Raw genomic sequence first — 20,305 nt, 5'->3', positions numbered from 1 at the left:
GATGCATCTAAACAGCCGGAAATAGAAGAAGAAGAAGAAGCCATCATCTACCCTCCATCTGTGTTTGCTGTTGGAAGGAACTGTCGGTACATGGTATATGCAGAACAACCCAGATGGTGGCATAACTGCAACAACCTTGGATGTGTGGTGGCCCAGACCAATGCAGTCATCTACAAGAACCGCGAGCAGGAAGGCCACCAGACCAAAGACTACAAAGAAGGCAAAAGTTGTAGCCTATGTGGGGAGGTGGGTCACCTCTGCAAGGCCTGCCCAAAATGTCTCCCTGCCTATGGTCAGGCAATAAGAGGGGAGCTGACACCAACAACACCTTGAGGAATACTGGTGCACCCTCTACCAGTACAGGGGCTTCAGCAGAAACTGAGGCCAGAACTGAGGAAAGGCCAACCCCCTCAAGCATCCAAACCCCAGCCACAAGCTCCCAGGACCCTCAAGGCAAGGAGTGGAAGAAAGAGGGAGTGGCAGGTGGTGAAAAGGAAGAAGTCTCAGAAGATATTAGCCAAGAGACAATTGGCTTGTGAGAGTAAATGGGAAGAAGAAGACCATGTAGCATTCAGATGCCAGCAATTGTTCCTCATTGGAGGATGAATATAGAAAACCGATGTCACAGGCAGAGAAAGCACCAAAATGGAGTTGACAAAACCGTCAGCAGCTTTCAGACAAATACACAAGGGAGACCAGGAGCAGCATGGAGTCCATGGCCCTGAACTGTGGGAGACAAGGAGTAGCAAGGTGTCAAGCACACCACAGCTCTGAGAGACCAGGAGCAACACTGTGGCCGACACACCACAGATGGGTGCACAACAGTCAGAGACGGATCAAAACAGGAACACATTCTGATCTCCGTCCAGACACAACCAGCATTGCCGCACCTTGCGGGAAAACCATTCCCAATACCTGAGTCCAAAAGTAGTAAGGCATTTCACCGTGGTTGTGGGTATGAGGGTTTGAGCTGATTGACTGTGTTTGTGAATCCTGAACTCAGACATCCATGGAGATAAATGTGACATGTCTGTGCACAGTGCGAAGAGAACTGTGTGATGTGTTAACACCAAGGTTAAGGTAATGTGAACTTTCTCCATGACTGTGGGCTGCCACACATCCATAACTATCAGAGGAGGTTGTGATGGTTGTCCCGGGGTTTGTCTATATGGTTGGGGTTAGGAGGAGTGGCAGAGAATGATAGTTGTGCTTTCAGCTTGGGAATTTTGCTGCGGGGAAGCAACTTCTCTGTCTCTGGAGTCAAAAGAGGTGGTGGGTAGGGGGCTTTGTGTGGCAGACGTAAAGTACTATAAGACTCCGCTGCAGTGAATTAATGTGTATGCCTTGCCCATGCTGAGCAAATGGCCAGCTGACCTCCAACAACTACCTCCGTTGCTGGTGATGTCCCTGTATTGTCCTTCTGGCTGGTGACTTCAAATGCATCACTGAGGCAACTGGACAATCCAGCAGTGCTGATGAGGGACTGGATAACAGTTCTGGATTCCGGTTGGAAAGAGCTAAAGTTGTAAAATTGCATGACTGTTTCAGCACCCATGCACGCAGTGCACAGCTGCAACCCATTTGGGCTGGAATGGACATTGCAGTACGGGCCAGGTAGACCTCCTCTTCACATCAAAAGCAGTCACTTTGAATCCAATGACATTACACAAGTGTTCTTTTTTGATCATTGCCTCCTGTCACCTACAAGAGGACCAGAAGTCAGGCAGGAGGACTGAGACGTTGAATGTCAAGCTACTGACCCCAGATAATATCAAGGAACAAAAGAGCTGTTACAGAGGTTGAGAACTGTGAAGCAACCGAGTTCTTCATTCTCAAAGGCGTTCAGGAAACAAGACAAAGTCAGGGAATTGCGCCATCTCCAGACAGACTTAGAGCAACTTCTATTGCAGTCAAAGGTGGTGGATGTGACAGAGGAAGCCCAAGAGTTGCCAGCTGAGCTCTTTGCCTCTGAATCCTCCACGAACATCTGATCCAGGATCCTCTTTGTGGAGCAGGATGAAGTGTGCTCATGTTAACAGCCAGAGCTCCGTGTTTTAAGGAAGACTTAGTAGCCTCCTCTCAGGCAGGTCAAATGAGGATCTGCAGGTGGATCTATGTTGGTCTATATGACAGAAAGGCTACATACAACACGGCCTCCCAGAGGTGTGAGATGGTAAAAACTGACCCAGGTGGATGTCTGCCTGGTCAGAAGCGACAAGGAGAAGACCCACGCACATACATGGTAGACATAGTCTTTGGGGAGGGAACCAGAAATGGATCCAACAGCTCTGCACAGATAGGCAGTATGTATTAAAGTCTAAGTTACTGCGTGGGAGACAGACAGTTTCTGTTATGTATTTAATATTTCAGAAATATTTGTGTGATCTTGTAATTATGTTGATCAAGCATTCTTTGTTTAAATAATTCATTATGTTATAAGTAAAAATATGTAAATTGCATATGTCATGCTGCTACCACATGATATGTGCATACCTTGCTTAAAATAAAACATGAAGTTAGACTTGCATTTCAGACTCCCATGTTCTCTTTTGAGTTATTTTAATGCTTTGAAGTTTCAAAACATAACAGTTTCCTCATCAAGACTGGAGTCAGGCAGAGTTGCTTACTCTCCCATTCTGTTTGTGTGCCGTTTAGAACCCTCTGCCAAATTCATTAAGATTGACAAGGACGTAAAAGAGGCCACATTGTCAGCAGAGAAAGCAGGCAAGTCAAAAATCCTCCCTGTACATGGACGATGTTGCCATCTTCTGCTTGGATTCATAGTCAGTTCACAGATTGATCAGCATCTGCAGTCAGTTCAAGTTGGCATCAGAGGCTAAAGTCTCAGGAAGAGTGAGGCCATGCTCTTCTGTAACTGGCCCGACTGATTCAATGTACCCTTCACCATCCAGTCCAACTACCTGAAGGTGCTGGGGATCTGGTTCAGAGGAACTGAGATGTTTAATCGGAATGGGCTGGAGCCGATTGGGACAGATGATCCTGATGAAGGTCTCGTCCTGGAACATCAACTGTTTATTTTCCTCCATAGGCGCTGTCTGTTGTGCAGAGTTCCTTCAGCATTTTTTTGCGTGTTGATCCAGATTTTCAGAATCTGGCATTGGTTTATTATTGTCACTTGTACCAAGACGTAGTGGAAAAACTTGTCTTGCATACTATTCATACAGATCAAATTTGGACACCTTGTATTGAGGTTAAATGAGGTAAAACAGTAACAATACAGAATAAAGTGTAAAAGCTGCAGAGAAGATGCAGTGCAGGTAAACAATAAAATGCGCGATCATAATGAGGTAGATTAAAAGGTCAAGAGCCCATCTTGACATACAAATGATCTGTTCCAAGAGTCTGATAACAATGGCATTGAAGCTGTCCTAAAGCCAGTTAGTATGTGCTTCCAGGCTTTTGTATCTTCTGTCTGTTGGGAGAGTGGCGAAGAGAGAATGTCAGATGGAGAATGGTAAGTGGAGTGTTTGATTATGCTGGCGGCCTTACTGAGGCAGCAAGAACGATGGACAGTCTCTGGTGTATCAATGTTGGTGTTCTTCTCTTTAAAAATTTACTCTACTGAATGCAATGACCATAAATGTATAAGTTTTGTTTTTACACTATTTCTTCCTTAGTATTTTTTCCTTAGTATTTTTTTGAATATATGTATACAGTCTACTTTTGAAATTAAAACAATCTCTCTCCTTGTTGTCCACTGCATTTCAGGATTTGGGACTGAAGCAAGTACTGTCTTGATGATAGAAAACAGGTAGAAAATGTAAGGGAAAATAAAAACTGGGACACAGACACATCATTTAGACCATCAAGCCTATTTAGCAATTCCATGAGCTAACTCCATTCACCAGCAACTTTGATGTGTGTTGCTAACTCCATTAATGATTTTGACCTGTATCATGTAGTAAATTCATAAATCCCGCAAAAAAGCATGTCATGAATTCACTGTTAATTCACTGACTTGTTCAATCACATTGCATCACTTGCTGTGAGGAAAGACCGAGTGAATTTACAGATTCAACAAATAGAGAATATTAAATCCTATGATAGTCTCATCGTAGGTTACAAGCTAAGTAATCAAAAGTCAAAAAAGAATTTCCGCCACTATCTGCAATTCATAGCTGGTATATTTCATAGTATCATTGTTCTTCTGAAATGTTGCTTTCCATAACACCCCGAAACTGAAATTGCACTGCTCTCTGCGCCACATACTTCCTCACTATAATAACATGAAGACAGATTCTTCGTTTAATTTTCCCCCAAATTGTATACTGAGGTGCTGTGGTCCTCTGTACTCACTTGAAATTATAAGACCATAAGACATAGGAGCAGAATTAGGCCATCTGGCCCGTCAAGTCTGCTTTACCATTCAATTATGGCTGATACTTTTCTCCTCCTCAACCCCAGTTCCCGGCCTTCTCCCTGTAATCTTTGATGCCACGTCCACTCAAGGACCTATCAATCTCTGCCGTAAATACACCCAACAACCTGTCCTCCACAGCTGCATGTGGCAACAAATTCCACAAATTCACCACCCTTTGGCTAAAGAAATTTTTCCACATCTCTGTTTTGAAAGAGCGCCCCTCTACCCTGAGGCTGTGCCCTTTTGTCCTAGGCTCTCTCACCATGGGAAACATCCTTTCCACATCTACTCTGTCTAGGCCTTTCAACGTTCAAAAGGTTTCAATGAGATCCCCCCCCCACCCCCCATCCTTCTGAATTCTGAGTACAGACCCAGAACCATCCTGGTATGGTAACCCTTTCATTCCTGGAATCATCCTCGTGGACCTCCTCTGGACCCTCTCCAATGCCAGCACATCTTTTCTAAAATGAGGGGCCCAAAACTGTTCACAATACTCAAGGTGAGGCCTCACCAGTGCCTTATAAAGCCCTCAGCTTCACATCCTTGCTCTTGTATTCTAGACTTCTTGAAATGAATGCTAACATGGCATTTGCCTTGCTCACCACTGACTCAACCTGCAAGTTAACCTTCAGGGTGTTCTGCACAAGGACTCCCAAGTCCCTCTGCATCTCAGATTCCTGGATTTTCTCCCCATTTAGAAAATAGTCCGCACATTTATTTCTACTACCAAAGTGGATGACCATGCATTTTCCAACATTGTATTTCATTTGCCACTTTCTTAACCATTCTCCTAATCTGTCTAAGTCCTTCTGCATCCTACCTGTTTCCTCAACACTACCTGCCCTTCCACCAATCTTCGTATCAAATTATGTTTGTGATTTAGTCTTCTTAGGGTCATGGAGGAATGTTATGATCATGGGTCCCTTCATTTTCCTACAAAAATGTCCATCTTCCAAATTTTGCCCCCTTTCCAGGACTTAATTATGGCGGGAAGTGAACAATCGGAGGCACAGGAGGAGCTACTGTTTATTTTTGAAAATGGAGATAAGTACACAAATCCAACTGAAGTAAAGATGAGTCAGTTCATCTTGCCCTGTCATGCCAATCACCGTGGAGAACTGAGCGTAGGCCAATTACTGAAGTGGATGGACACGATAGCCTGTCTTTCTGGTAGGTTGCAAATTTGCCAAAGAAGTTTTACATGATACCTTAATTATAGCTACATGTATCAGATATTGGAAGTTTTCAGGCTAAATTAGTTATGAATTATTATGACACATAATTAAGCCATTTAGCTTAGCAAATCTGTGCTAAGCTTTTCTCCTTATGATGTACCTAGTCTAATCTATTTTCTCCTTGTATTTATAGTTAGTCAATGAGCCAGGAAAGAGCTTAAGAATGGACTTAGGAAAGCTAGAAGGGAACATGAGAAGGTCTTCACGAGTAGCATTAAGGAAAACCCCCAAGGCATTCTACCTGTATGTGAAGAACAGAAGAAAGACTAGAGTGAGGGTAGGACTCATCAAGGATAAATGAGGAACCATGTGCCTGGAGTTGGAGCATTTAGGAGAGGGCTTTAATGAATACTTTGCCTCAATATCCACCAGTGAGAGGGACTTTGATGAATGCGAGTTCAGCATAGTACAAGCTAATGTGCTGGAACATGTTGAGATTAAGAAAGGGGATGTGTTGGAACTTTTGAAAAAAATTAGGATAAAGTCCCTGGTGATGGACAGGTTGTATACCCCAAGTTTCTACAGGGAGCGAGGGAAGAGATTGCTGCTCCATTGGTGATGATCATTGCATACTCACTAGCCACAGGAGTAGTACCAGAAGATTGGACAATGGCAAATATTATTCTTTTGTTCAAGAAAGATAATAAGGATAATTCTAGGAATTATAGACCAGTGAGCCTTACATCTGTACTTGGCAAACTGTTGAAGAGGATCTTTAGAGGATTTGTGAGCATTTGGAGAAGCATCATTTGGTTAGAGATAGTCAGCATGGTTCTATAAGGACAGGCTATACTTCATGGTCCTGATGAACATTTTTGAGGAAGTAACAAAGCGGTGGATGAGGTGCATATGGATTTTAGTAAAGCGTTTCATGAGGTTCTCCATGGTAGGCTCATCCAGAAAGCCAGGAAACATGGGATCCAGGGAAACTTGGCTTTGTGCATTCAGAATTGGCTTGCCCAAGAAGAAGGTGGTCGATGGAGTGTATTCTTTCTGGAGGTCTGTGGTTTTCCGCAGAGATCTATTCTGCTCTTTGCGATTTTTATGAATTATTTAGATGAGGAAGTACAATCTGCAAGAGTGTGAAGTGATTCACTTTGGAAGGTTGAACCTGAAGGCAGAGCAGAAGGTTAATGGTAGGATTCTTAGTGTGGAGGAACAGAGGGATCTTGAGGTCCAAGTCCCTCAAAGTTGTTGCACCAGGTGATAGGCTGGTTAAGAAACTGTATGGTATGTTGGCCTTCATTAGCTGGTGGATTGAGTCAAGAGCTACGAAGCAATGTCACAGCTCTATAAAACTGGTTAGACCACACGGTGGTAGAGGCAGATACATTACAGACAATTAAGAGACTCTTGGATGAAAGAAAAATGGAGAGTATGTGGGAGGGAAGGGTTAGATTCATCTGGAGTAAGTTAGAAGGTCACCATAATACTAAGGGCTGAAGGGCCTATACTCTGCTGTACTGTTCTATGTTCTAAGCAGTTGATTCTTTTCAATAATATTTTGTGACCAGATTTCAGCAAGCCTGCATGGGAATATCCAACTTTTTTGTGACTACCTTAAATATTGTGCTCTCTTTATCAATTATTAGAGAGAAACCATTCTAAACTGATACCTCGTCACAAGCCTGATGATTTCTTTACAATCACCTTGTATATTTGATACTTTATCCTGCTTTTCCTCTTAATTGTTATCCCTCATTCCACTGTAATATGCTTATGAGCTATGCAGCCCATTTTCCAAGAATGAAGAGTCAACTTGTCTGACCTTTCATATCTGGTACAGGTGTGTGTAGGCTGTTGGAGAACAGGGGTAGCAATCCAAATAAAGCTTTATTCAAACTTCTTTGCTTGACCAGCAACTCCATTGCATTGGGCAGTTAATCATAGGCATTCTGCTTGCTGTCTTCCATTTCTCAGGTTTGCTTTTCACACTTGCCCCCTCATACATGTTCTGCAAATGTTCATAGCACCACAACATAGGATAACTCTGTTATAATTTCAAAGGATCTGTCCTGGGTCATTCTGAATGACACGTAAGTACCATTCTGAAGAAAGCACAGCAGCTAGTACTACTTCCTTAGAAGTATGCGAAGATTCAGCATGGCATTTAAAACTTTGACAAACTTTTAAAGACGTGTGGTGTAGAATATATTGACTGGCTACATCATGGCCTGACAGGGAAACGCCCATTGCCCTTGAATGGAAAATCCTACAAAAAGTAGTGGATATGGCCCAGTCCACCATGGGTAAAGTCCTCTCCACCATTGAGCACATCTACAAGGAGCACTGTTGCATTAAAGTAGCTTCCATCATCAGGGTCCTCCACCACCCAGGTCATGCTCTCTCCTTGCTTTTGCCACCAGGAAGAAGATACAGGTGGCTCAGGACCTGCACCACCAGGTTTAGGAACAGTTAGTCCCCCTCAACTATCAGACTCTTGAACCAGAGCAGATAACTTCACTCAACCTCATCTTCCCCATCATTGAATTGTTCCCACAATCTATAGACTCATTTTCAAGGAGTCTTCATATCATGTTCTCGATATTTATTGCTTATTTATTTATTTATTTATTTATTACTATTTTTTTTTCCCTTTTGTATTTGCACAGTTTGTTGTGTTGCCCTGTTGGGTGCAGTATTTCATTGATGTGTAGGGTAGCGTAACTGGTGGAACCATACATAGTTCACAGCCACCGACATTGAGTTGGGATTCACTTTAAGAGGCTGGTCTGACATGATGATGTAATTGTGTAAAGTACTTTTACTGCACATTGTGTTCAGTGTTTGGAGTACAATAATGAGTTGTTATGATTTTTCTTGCATTCTTATTTGCAAAAACCTACATTGGTGACACGGATGCTCTAGGACCATTTCAGAGTTATTGAATATGTTGGCCAATGTAGCCACTTCGAAATAGTTGGAGTTTTGGGAGCAAAATGCCGTCGCTTAGTCCATACAAGCTGAGGCCTAGTTTGCCCTGCGAGAAATCACTGCCGACAACACCAGATATTTCTATGTGGTAGCATTGTGCAGCAATTCCACAGCTGCGAGAGTGGTGAGTCTACTAGAACACTCGCCTGAACTTGGTAAATACCGATTGCTGAAAACTTACGTTTTACTTTTTATAGACTTTTGGACGGTTGGAGTCTGAGCACACCAAACAGTTGGTCTGCTTGCCCGGCCTCAGCGATGCTAAGCTGTCGGAGGTAATGAACCACATACTGTCTCTCCAGGGAACACATCATCCTTGTTTTATTTTTAAAGAATTCTTCATGCGGCAAATGCCTGATCAAGTTCGCACAGCCCTCGCTAATGCACCTGTGAATGACCATAGGGTGCTATCTAAAATGACTAATAGTCTACACTCAGCCAGGCAGCAGTTCATCACTCCTCCTTTCCCTACCTCAATGAGCCTTGTCAGTAAGGCTTCCAACATAAAGATGCCCACAGCTGTGAAATAGACTATGCCGGGTCTGTGTTTTTACTGTGCTTGCTTTGGTATGAATGCTAGGAAGTGCTGACCGCCTTACTGCTTCGTCAGTGCCAGCGCATTGGGCATCAGAAGTCTGAACAATGCAGGTTCTAGGTGCCAGAGTCATCTGGAGAGACTTGGCATTGTTGGCCAATAGGCTCTGGGCTTCACCCCTCCATACGGTCCCCAAGTCCAATCGTGGTTGCCACGCTTGTGGCAATTACTGATGCCTTAAAGAGGCCACCACCCTGATTGATACCTGGACAGGATTAGTCGGAAAGTTAAGTTTTTCCGAAGTCAGTCTAGTTAGGGGCTACCATCAGGTGCATGAGTATTCGGAGGACACTCCAAAAATAGCGATAATAACCCCATTTGGCCTCTTTAAGTTTCTGCACATGCAGTTTTGGCTGAAAAATGCAGCACAGGCTTTCCAATGACTGATGGACTCTGTATTTAAAGTCTTAGATTATCTTTTAGTTTACCTGGATGACATGCTTGTCACCTGTGCGTCCAAATCTGAACACGTATCTCGTCACCAAACATGTTCTGAGGTTTTAAGCCAACATGGATTGATTATTAGCTCTGCTAAATGCCAGTTTCAGGGGTCAACCATTGACTTTCTTGGCCATCACATCTCCGCTGAAGGTGCGGAACCTCTCCCGTCAAAAGTAGCCACTATTATGGATTTCCCACTGCCCCACACCACAAAAAAACTACAGGAGTTTTTAGGCATGTTGAATTTCTATCACCGCTTCATTTCGCAAGCTGCTGAACATGTGCTTCCCCTGTATAGTGCACTTAAAGGCAGTGCCCCTAATCACAGGTCAGTGGACATGACCAGGGCATTTAATGATACCAAATGAGCTCTTTCCAACATGACCCTACAGGCTCACCCGCTCCCCAACACACCTTTAGCTGTTACCTCTGATGCTTCAGACTACGTTGTGGATACTGTGCATGAACAGTTGGTCCAAGGCGTGTGGCAGCTGCTCGCCTATTTTAGCCGGTAAGTCTGTATTCCAGAAATGAAGTACAAACGTTTGACTGTGAGTTTCTCAGTCTCTATCTGGCTGACCGTCATTTTTGTTTTCTTTTGGAGGGTAGCCATTTCTCAGCGTGTGTTGACCACAAACCCCTTGTGCATGTGATGGCCGAAGTATCAGATCCTTGGTCTGCATGGCAGTAATACCACCTGACCTACACAACAGATATACAACATGTCGAGGGGAAAAATCACACCGTGGCCAATTGCCTCTTATGGCCAGCTGTTGAGGCCGTACACATAGGGGTTGACTATGCCGATATGGCAGCTGACCGAACAAATGACTCAGAGGTCCCGGCTTACAGGACAGCAGTCATGGGCCTGCGGTTGGCTGGTGTTAAGCTCAGGGAAGCTGGGGTCTCTGTCCTGTGTGATGTCTCAACTGGGCGCCCTCTCCCCATTGTGCCCGCAAACTGGAGGGGGACGGTTTTTAACTCCATATGTGGCCTTTCGCATCTGGGCTGGGAGGCCTCACAAAAACTTGTTGCACCAAAGTTTGTGGGGCACGGCCCTAGAAAGGATGTGCGTGATTGGACTGCAGCCTGTGTGGAGTGCCAGCAGGGAAGAATTAACCGCCATGTCCAGGCACTATTGGCACCTTTTGAGGTCCCTGAGCATCAGTTTGACCTTGTTAATGTGGATCTGGTTGGGCCTCTTCCCCCTCCCATGATTTCACCCCTCCTTTCCGTGGTGTCCATACCACCAGGTGGCCGGATATCATCCCTCTAGCATCGACAACGGCCACAGACGTGGTTCAGGTGTTCATCCGCACTCGGGTTGCTCAGTTTGGCACCCCATCTGATAGTTTTTCTGACCACTGTCTCCAATTCATATCAGACCTCTGGGCTGTGATGGCCTGGAACCTTGGCATTAGGCTACGTCACACCACTATGTATCACCTGCAGTCCAATGGCCTATGCATGTGGTTTCACAGCTCCTTACAGGCTGCTTTGAGGGCTTCCCAGAGCGATGAGTGTTGGCATGATCATATCCTGTGGGACCTGCTGGGACTCAGAAGAGCTTCAAAGAGGATCTGCAGTGATCCGCAGCTGAGTCGGTATATGGGCAGCCATTACGAGGGCCAGGTGATCTTTTTCCTGACGCCACGTCTACCTCGTCGGCCTCTCAACAGAGTTCCACACTCCTCAGTAAATTCAATTCGGAGGTACCTATTCCTACCTCCCATCATGGCATACAGTATCTTTGTTTCCTGTTGACCTACATTCTACCTCGTTTGTTTTTGCCTGCCATGATGCACCAACATCCCCTTAGGCCTCTGTGTGATGGCCTGTTCCACATTTTGGAACAGGAAGAAAAGACTTTTTATCATAGATAAGAGAGGTAACCCTGAATGTATTTCAGTACATCGTCTTAAACCAGCCCACCAAGATTTGGAGGATTCCACTACTACACCTCTGCTGTCATGACATGACCATGAATGTGTGAACACACCTCCGGACGAGCCAGAGGCCTCTGCTGTTCCTCCTCCCATGGCACATCGGATCTGAGGCAGATGGCTCACAATACCGGTTTGAGTGAATTCTGGGGTCCTGTGTAGGGTAAAGTAATTAGTGGAACATTCACAGCCGCCAACATTGAGTTCGGGGTTCACTTTAAGAGGCTGATCTGACGTAATAATGTAATTACATAAGGAACTTTTTACCATGCTTTGTGTTCAGTATTTGAAGTGCAATAAATGAGTTGCTATGGTTTGTCTTAAACAGAAAATTCCTCTGCCATTTTTATTTGTAAAAACCTACAGATTAGACACTAGAAGACACTAGAATACTACAGTGCAGTACAGGCCCTTCGGCCCTCGATGTACCGACCCATATATTCCTTAAAATAAAACGTACTAAACTCACACTACCCCGTAACCGTCTATTTTTCTTTCATCCATGTGCCTGTCCAAGAGGCTGTTAAATACCCCTAATGTTTTAGCCTCCACCACCATCCCTGGCAAGTCATTCCAGGCACCCACAGCTCTCTGTGTAAAACACTTACCCCTGATGTCTCCCCTAAACTTCCCTCCCTTAACTTTGTACATATGCCCTCTAGTGCTTGCTGTTCGTGCCCTCGGAAACAGGTACTGGCTATCCACCCTATCTATGCCTCTCATAATCCTGTAGACCTCAATCAAGTCCCCTCTCATCCTTCTACGCTCCAAAGAGAAAAGTCCCAGCTCTGCTAACCTTGCCTAATAAGACTTGTTTTCCAATCCAGGCAACATTCTGCTAAATCTCCTCTACACCCTTTCCATAGCTTCCACATCCTTCCTATAATGAGGTGACCAGAACTGAACACCATACCCTAAGTGCGGTCTCACCAGAGATTTGTAGAGTTGCAGCATGACCTCTCTACTCTTGAACTCAATCCCCCTATTAATGAAGCCTAGCATCCCATAGGCCTTCTTAACTATCCTATCAACCTGTGCAGCGACCTTGAGGGATGTATGGATTTGAACCCCGAGGTCCCTCTGTTCATCCACATTCTTAAGTAACCGACCATTAACCCTGTACTCAGCCTTCTGGTTTGTTCTTCCAAAATGCATCACCTCACACTTATCCAGATTGAACTCCATCTGCCACTTTACTGCCCAACTCTGCATCCTATCTCTAATCTCTTGTAACCTTCGACAACCTACAGCTCCATCCACAACTCCTCCAATCTTCGTGTCATCTGCAAACTTACTCACCCATCCTTCCGCCTCTTCATCCAGGTCATTTATAAAAATCACAAAGAGCAAGGGTCCCAGGACAGATCCTTGCGGCACTCCACTAGTAACCGACCTCCAGGCAGAATACTTTCCTTCCACTACTACCCTCTGCTTTCTACCTTTAAGCCAATTTTTTATCCAAACAGTCAAGGTTCCACTGATCCCATGCCTCATGACTTCCTGGATGAGTCTCTCGTGGGGGACCTTGTCAAATGCCTTGCTAGTATCCATGTACACCGCATCTACCATGCTACCCTCATCGATTTCTTTTGTTACCTCTTCAAAAAAACTCAATTAGGCTCGTGAGGCACGACCTTCCTTCACAAAGCCATGTTGACTATCCTTGAGTAGACTGTACTTCTCCAAGTGCTCGTAGATCCTATTCTTAAGAATCCTTTCCAATAGTTTGCAGACCACCGACGTAAGACTCACCAGTCTATAGTTCCCAGGATTCTCCCTGTTACCTTTTTAAACAAGGGAACTATATTTGCCATTCTCCAATCCTCCGGCACCACCCCTGCAGCCAAAGAGGATTCAAAGATCATAGCTACTGCTCCAGCGACCTCTTCTCTCACTTCCCACAGCAACCTGGGGTATATCACGTCCAGCCCTGGGGACTTATCAATCTTGATGTTTTTAAGAAGATCCAACACTTCTTCTTCCTTAATCTCCATATTGTCCAGCACACAGGCCTGTTCTATTTCGACCTCACCCTGATCAAAGTCCTTTTCACTTGTGACTACTGAAGCAAAATATTCATTTAGGACCTCCCCAATCTCCTCCGCCTCCAGGCACATGTTGTCTTCTTTATCCTTTAGCGGCCCCACCTTCATTCTTGTCATCCTTCTGTTCTTCACATATGCATAGAATGCCTTGGGGTTCTCCTTAACCCTACATGTCAAGGCCTTCTCATGCCCCCTTCGAGCTCTCCTAAATCCTTTCTTAAGCTCCTTCCTGGCTACCCTATATTTCTCATGAGCCCTTCCTGCATCCTTCTTCCTCTTGACGAGTTGCCTCATGTGTTTTGTCAGCCATGGTTCCCTTTTCCTACCATTTTTTCCTTGTCTCAGTGGGACAAACCTATCCTGAACCCAGCACAAGTGGTCCCTAAACTTCCTCCACATTACATCTGTGCTTTCACCCTTGAACATCTGTTTCCAATTTACTCTCACTAGTTCCTGCCCCAGTTAGCCCTTCCCCAGTTAAGCACTTCCCCATTTTGTCTGTTTTTATCCTTTTCCATAGCTATGCTGAAGCAGAGGGAGTTGTGGTCACTCTCACCAAAATGCTTCCCCCCCCCCCCGCCGCCAAGAGGTCTGCCACCTGACCAGGTTCATTACCCAGAACTAGATCCAGTATGGCCTCTACTCTCATTGGCCGGCTGACATACTGTGTCAGGAATCCTTCTTGAACACACCTGACAAATTCAGCCCCATCTACCCTCCTTGCAGTCAGGAGGTGTCAGTCGATATGAGGGAAGTTGAAATCACCCATAACTACAACCCTGTATCTCCTGCACCATTCTAAAATCAGTCTGCTTACCTGCTCCTCGGTGTCCCGAGGGCTATTTGGGGGCCTATAGACTACTCCCAGCACAGTGATTGATCCCTTCCTATTTCTGACTTCCACCCACACCAACTCAGTAGACACTCCCTCTGCAGCGTCCTCCCTTTCTATAGCCGTGATACTATCCCTGACCAGTAATGCTACTCCCCCCTCCCTTTCCTCCAACCAAATTTCAGTAACGGCCACAACATCGTAGTTCCACGCACTGATCCATGCTCTAAGTTCATTCCCCTTATTTCTAATACTCCTCGCGTTGAAATAGACACATTTCAACCCCTCTAACTGGCTACATTTATGTTTTGTCCCCTGCCTGTCCTTCCTCACCAACTCAGAACACATAGCATCATGCCCTTGTCCTTCTACCCTAATCTCTGCACTCACATTCTGAGTCCCACCCCCCTGCCAAACTAGTTTAAATCCTCCCCAACAGCTCTAGCAAACCTGCTCACCAGGATATTGGTCCCTTTCCAGTTCAGGTGCAGCCCGTCCTTTTTGTACAGGTCAGACCTTCCCCAGAAGAGATCCCAATGATCCAGAAATATAATCTATAATGGTTATTGGATTTACTGAGTAGGCCTGCAAGAAAATGAATCTCAGGGTTTTGTATGTACTTCGATAATAAATTTATTTTGAATGTTGAAAGCTTCCTATTGATCAGATATCCTTGAATAGCAAACTTGAAGCTGAAACCATGTAAAAGGAAGAGGATTCAGTCATCCAATCCCAATCCTTGATTGGCGTGCTGGCAAGTGGTGATTGCTAATTTTATGTAACTCATCTGTAACTGAATGGAATGACTTGTTCTTGTTGTTTTGATTCTTTAATTTGCAGCACGTTTTTGGAAATGGAACACCAAACAGAAAGTAGTAGCTAACTTCTACGATTTATTAAAGTTGAAATAAAGTAAACTAACAACTTGCATCAAGATAGGACATCTTAACTTGCCCATCCTGCTCGTTGGAGATACCTGACTTGATAGCCATCGGGTGTCACGCTTTTGCCCTGCACCGGTCGCAATCTGGTTCTTGGTGTTGTCCGATTAAGTAACAGCGAGTCCTTTGTATACAGTTTTTGCAAAAAGCTCTACTCATTGTTCTTGCAATGAAAAGGTGCCCTTGAAAAGTCCGGGTGACTAATTTTCATTTAATTATCCTGCCTCTGCTTAACCACCCATATCTTATACTTCTGAGGTAAACAAATCCACAGATAAGGATTAAGAGAGGGCTACTGAGTTCCCTCTACCTAATCATAAACTAGAGCAAAAGATCATTCTAAACATTTTCAACACTAAGATAAAAGACAATTATGAACAGGGGGTGGGGGGGGGGGTGCAGGCAGGCAGGCACTTTAACCCTTTCACATAACCACTTTCCCAGTGAAATATTCACAGAGTGCACCTTAGCAGTATCCATAGACAGACAGCTGATCAGATTTTCTGGCAGGTAGTCACTTGTCATAGTTTAAGGTCATTGGTATTCCAGTTCTGGTCTGAAATCCCTCATACCCAAAATGTTTATTTTCAACTTTTTAAACTCACATTAGTACCACCCTTATTTTCTCCAGAATGAGTCAACTGTATGGTATGGGACGAGACTTGTAAGTAGAAATGTTACTGTTCCTTACTTTAAAATGATTAGCAAAACATTTTAAGAGCAAACTGGCAAGATTTTGTGTGTTGCATTCCCTTTTCCAGTAGACCATTTGACTAATATATTGAATGATTTTTCTGCTAAAATGGTTGCTCATGCGCTTTCATCTAATAATTTCCACTAGTACTAAAACAATAAAAAGTTTCAGTGTTGCATTGAAAGTAAACAGCAGGTTGATTTGCTTGGTCTGCTTATGTTCACCCAATGACATTTCAAGGGTGGTTTTCCAAGCAGCTCATCTGATAAACGTGCCATTTTAGCCAATAAAATCATTTCCAATGGTTTTGTTTTGTGGCAGCAGCTCACAATGATTGCTGGGCAAAGTCTGAACAGCCAGAAAAAAATTGCTAAGTCATTTGGTAGCTGCTGACTACAGCCAGATACATGCAGCTCCTCTATGATTTTGGAGCAGAATTAGGCCATTCAGCCTATTGAGTCTGCTCTACTATTCAGTCCTGGTTGATTTATTTTTCCTTCTCAACCACATTCTCTTGCCTTTTCTCCATAACCATTCCATCAGATGCTCTTTATATGTTCCCCTTTCATTGTCATAAACCTCCTTTGGACACTCTCCAATACCAACAAATCTTTCCTTGGACATGGGTCCCAAAACTGCTCACAATACTCCAAATATCATCTGACTATTGCCTTGTAGTGCCTCAGCATTACATCCTTGTATTCTCGTCCTTTGGAAATGAATAATAACATTATATTTACCTTCCCCATTACTGACTCAACCTGCAGGTTAACCTTTAGGAAATATTGCACTTTACACCTCAGCCTTGGAAGCAAATAAACCAGGAAATTATAGGCCAGTTAGCCTGACTTTAGTAGTTGGTAAGATGTTGAAGTCCATTATTAAAGATGAGGTTTTGGGGTACTTGGAGGCACACAATAAAACAGGTGGAAGTCAGCATAGTTTCCTTAAGGGGATATCTTGCCTAAGAGTGCCATTGAAATTCTTTGAGGAAGTAACAGGCAGGATAGACAAAGGAGAGTCAGATGATGTTTACTTGGATTTTCAGATGGCCTTCAATAAAGGTGCCACACATGAGACTGCTAAATGAGAAAGAATCCCTGGTATTACAGGAAAGATAGAAGATTGGCTGACTGGCAGAAGGCAAAGTTTAGGAAAAAAGGGGTCTGTTATGTCTTTCCTGATATGGACTGTTACTTTATTTCTAATTACTAGATCTCACTGCTTCCACAGCTGTTGTTGATTCTCATTATCTGATTACAAATCTGTAAAAACGGAGACAATCTTTTAAGTTTGTACAGATTCTAGATTTGTTTTGGATTCTCTGTTAATTTGATATGATCTAATTGGCTTATTTTGAAGTTTAGGTGGTGATCCCTCTTGAAGGATAGAGTTTTACTCTTGTGTTTCAAATCCAGTTATGGTCTCATTACTATTTAGCAGATGACTGTGCTGTTCAATTAATCAGGAGAATTGACTCTAATATGTTTTAATTTTTTTTTGTGAAAGCCATGAGTTCAGTTGGTGGCATCTTTTACAGATACCAGGTGGGGAGTGTTATGTCTTCCCTGATTTGGATTGTTATTTTATCTGTAATTACTCGATCTCACTACTTACTTGTGCGTACAGCTGTTGTTGGTTGCTCATTATCACATTGTTAAGCAACTTTGTCATCAGGTTGGCCATTTAATGTCTTTGTACATTTCATTTAGTACAGTAGTTAGAAACACTTGTTAGAAGTGAAAGGAATTTCAATCAATATTTGAATCTACCTTTTGTGAGAATGCTGGGAGTACTGTCTTTTTACATCGGCTCCTTGTGTACTGGTGAATAACAAAGCCGTCTTCAAACCACAACTACACTGGGACTGAAGATTACCTGTCTGTCTTGCTTAAGAAAGTGGAGACACTGTTGAGCGAGGGCACAATAGTGAAAGGACAGTCTCCAGTCTCAATGGTGAATTCATCCGCGGTGGATAAGTTATTGATCCTGCAAGCTCCACGTGACATAAAGTCAGAATGTCGGCAGCGGAGAAGAGAAGCCTTGAAACCAGGTCAGTGTGTTCACTACGTTCATCTAGATTATCGAGACACTCTAGCGGATCCGCAGCAAGCGTGGCAGCGCTGGAAGCCCATGTTAAGGCTGATTTATGCTTGTGTGTACAAGCTTACACCATAGCCTACACAAGTGGGCTACGCTGTTGTGAGCATTTATACTTGTGTGTTGCTGTGTCTGCTTCACTCTGCAATTCACCGCCAAAACGCTAGTTGGTGGTGGGGTTTCTATGTCGCTGTGTTGAGTTTCTTCGTGTTGAAATGCAACATGAAGAAACTCAAACTTCAAACAGTTGTGACTGAAACTGAAGGAGGGTGAATTTTCTGTGCTTGTCTGGCCACTGAAAGACATGGATGAGGAAATGCATTTCAAATATTTTCGGATGTCGGCAGGTAGATTTGACGATTTGGTTTATCGTCTCCAACCATTTATTTTGCATCAGTGTACGCACAGTATACTCAGAGACTGGCAATCACCATTCAAGTTTTAGCTTCAGGTGGAAGTCAACAGGCTGTAGCAGCTAGCTACAAACTGGCGTCAAGCACAGGATCCTCCATAATTTCGGAGGTCTGTAAAGCTTTATGGAAAGCATTGCAGCCAGAGTTCCTTCCCTGCCCTTCAGTCACCCAATGAGAAGCTATTGCGGCGTAGCAGGAAATGCGATGCTACCAAGCGGACCAATCACAGTTGTTGCGGTCTGCGACGCCGCGACACATAGTTACATTTTGGGAGAGGTGCGCGTTAGGTTACGGCGTAGGGTTCAGCGTAGATACGGCGTAGGGTTCGCGGCTGTGTTGTACCTACGGCAGACATTTGACGCACAAGTATAAATCAGCCTTCAGGGCCGAAGTGGCGCTAGTCAGGGCGTCATTTGCAAAAAGAGAAATTGATATAACAGTAGAGAAAACCCACCTGGAAGCCACATTAGAGACACTGCAGCACGAATAAGAGGTGCAGGCAGCTTTAGCCGGGGCATAGAGCGGCCAGCTGACAATGGCGATGTTAGATCAAACTCACCTTGTCATTCTGCTGAGAGGAATACCAGGTATGTTCAAGACCAGTCGGCTTATGGTCATACCCACCCACCAGCAAACACTGAAGACTTAGGCCAGCCAATCAGGACTGAAAGGGAGCATTCCCCTTTCACGGGATAACACCCCGCAACTCGACAACTTTAATGCAAACGGGACAGAACGGAGACTGCATCCCTCACATACTTGTGCTTGTATCAAACAGGCAGATATCTCAAAACGACTAATGACCGGCCACTCACTTGCCCACAGATATGATGGAGAGATGCCATGTAGTAAGAGAAGACTCCGAGACTCCTACATAGCACGGTATAACACCGGTGGTGATGCTGCTCAGCCTCCTGGTAAGGTGCACCACACCCCTAATGAGCCCCAACCTAATCATGATGTGTCAGATCTTGCGAGACTCTTAGCCTGTTGTGACCTGCTGATGATAAGCTAGCATTCTCCAATGTCACTGAAGACCTCAACCTCAAGCCCAGTGAACAAGTCGACCTGTTGGTGAAGTGGCTTAGACCCAAGTCTGCTGAGCAAGCAAGTAGATTAAAGTCAGATCGCATTGAACACCCAGTGCTGCTCTCAGTTTAGTCTGGCAAAGACTGGAAGAGTGCTACGGATTCATGGAGGTAATGGAGACTGCTCTCTTCAACAAGCTTGAGTCCTTCCCCAAGATTTCTAGCGGGAAGCCCCAATCTGCAAGAGCTTGGAGACCTGCTATTGGAGTTGGAAGCGGCCAAAGCCGAAGACTACTTACCTGGCTTGCTTTACCTTGACACTGCATGAGGAGTTAGTCCCATCCTGGAGAAACTCCCCTTTAGTCTATAAGAGAAATGGATGTCACAGGGAACCAGGTGCAAACTGGAAAATGGAGTCAGCTTCCCACCATTTTCCTTCTTTTCTAGTTTCATCTGGGATGAAGCCAGAATGAGGAACCACCCCAACTTTATCATGACCACTTCTAGCTCAGCACCGCTTAAATCAGAGAAACCTGTCAGAGGCCCTGTCATGGTGCACAAAACTGAGATGGACAATGCTGTCCAAAAGGATGATTCTGAAACATCAGAAAATCCTGACAAAAGGTGCCCTCTACTTCGGAAACCACACCTTCTCCAGGAGTGTAGAAGCTTTGGGGAGAAGCTCTAGACGAGCGAAAGGCCTTCCTTAAAAAAACACTCCAT

At 44.3% G+C, this 20,305-nt stretch overlaps 1 protein-coding gene across 5 annotated transcripts in view; it reads left to right on the top strand.

Annotated features, from left to right (window-relative positions):
* Nucleotides 1-20,305, top strand: part of acot11a (acyl-CoA thioesterase 11a) — a 135,457-nt gene that overhangs the window by 8,326 nt on the left and 106,826 nt on the right. For 4 of the 5 annotated variants that reach the window (XM_063063940.1, XM_063063941.1, XM_063063943.1 and 1 more), the window contains exon 2: nucleotides 5,356-5,551. In XM_063063940.1, the coding sequence (XP_062920010.1) occupies nucleotides 5,365-5,551 (187 nt within the window). In that variant the 5' untranslated portion in view covers nucleotides 5,356-5,364. Of the gene's footprint in view, nucleotides 1-5,355; nucleotides 5,552-17,741; nucleotides 18,095-20,305 lie in introns of those variants that run through there. The other variant, XM_063063942.1, reaches the window with a different exon arrangement.

The sequence above is a fragment of the Mobula hypostoma genome, chromosome 12 (genome assembly GCF_963921235.1).
Source record: "Mobula hypostoma chromosome 12, sMobHyp1.1, whole genome shotgun sequence".
Taxonomy (NCBI): domain Eukaryota; kingdom Metazoa; phylum Chordata; class Chondrichthyes; order Myliobatiformes; family Myliobatidae; genus Mobula; species Mobula hypostoma.
This window is presented reverse-complemented; position numbering and strand designations above follow the sequence as displayed.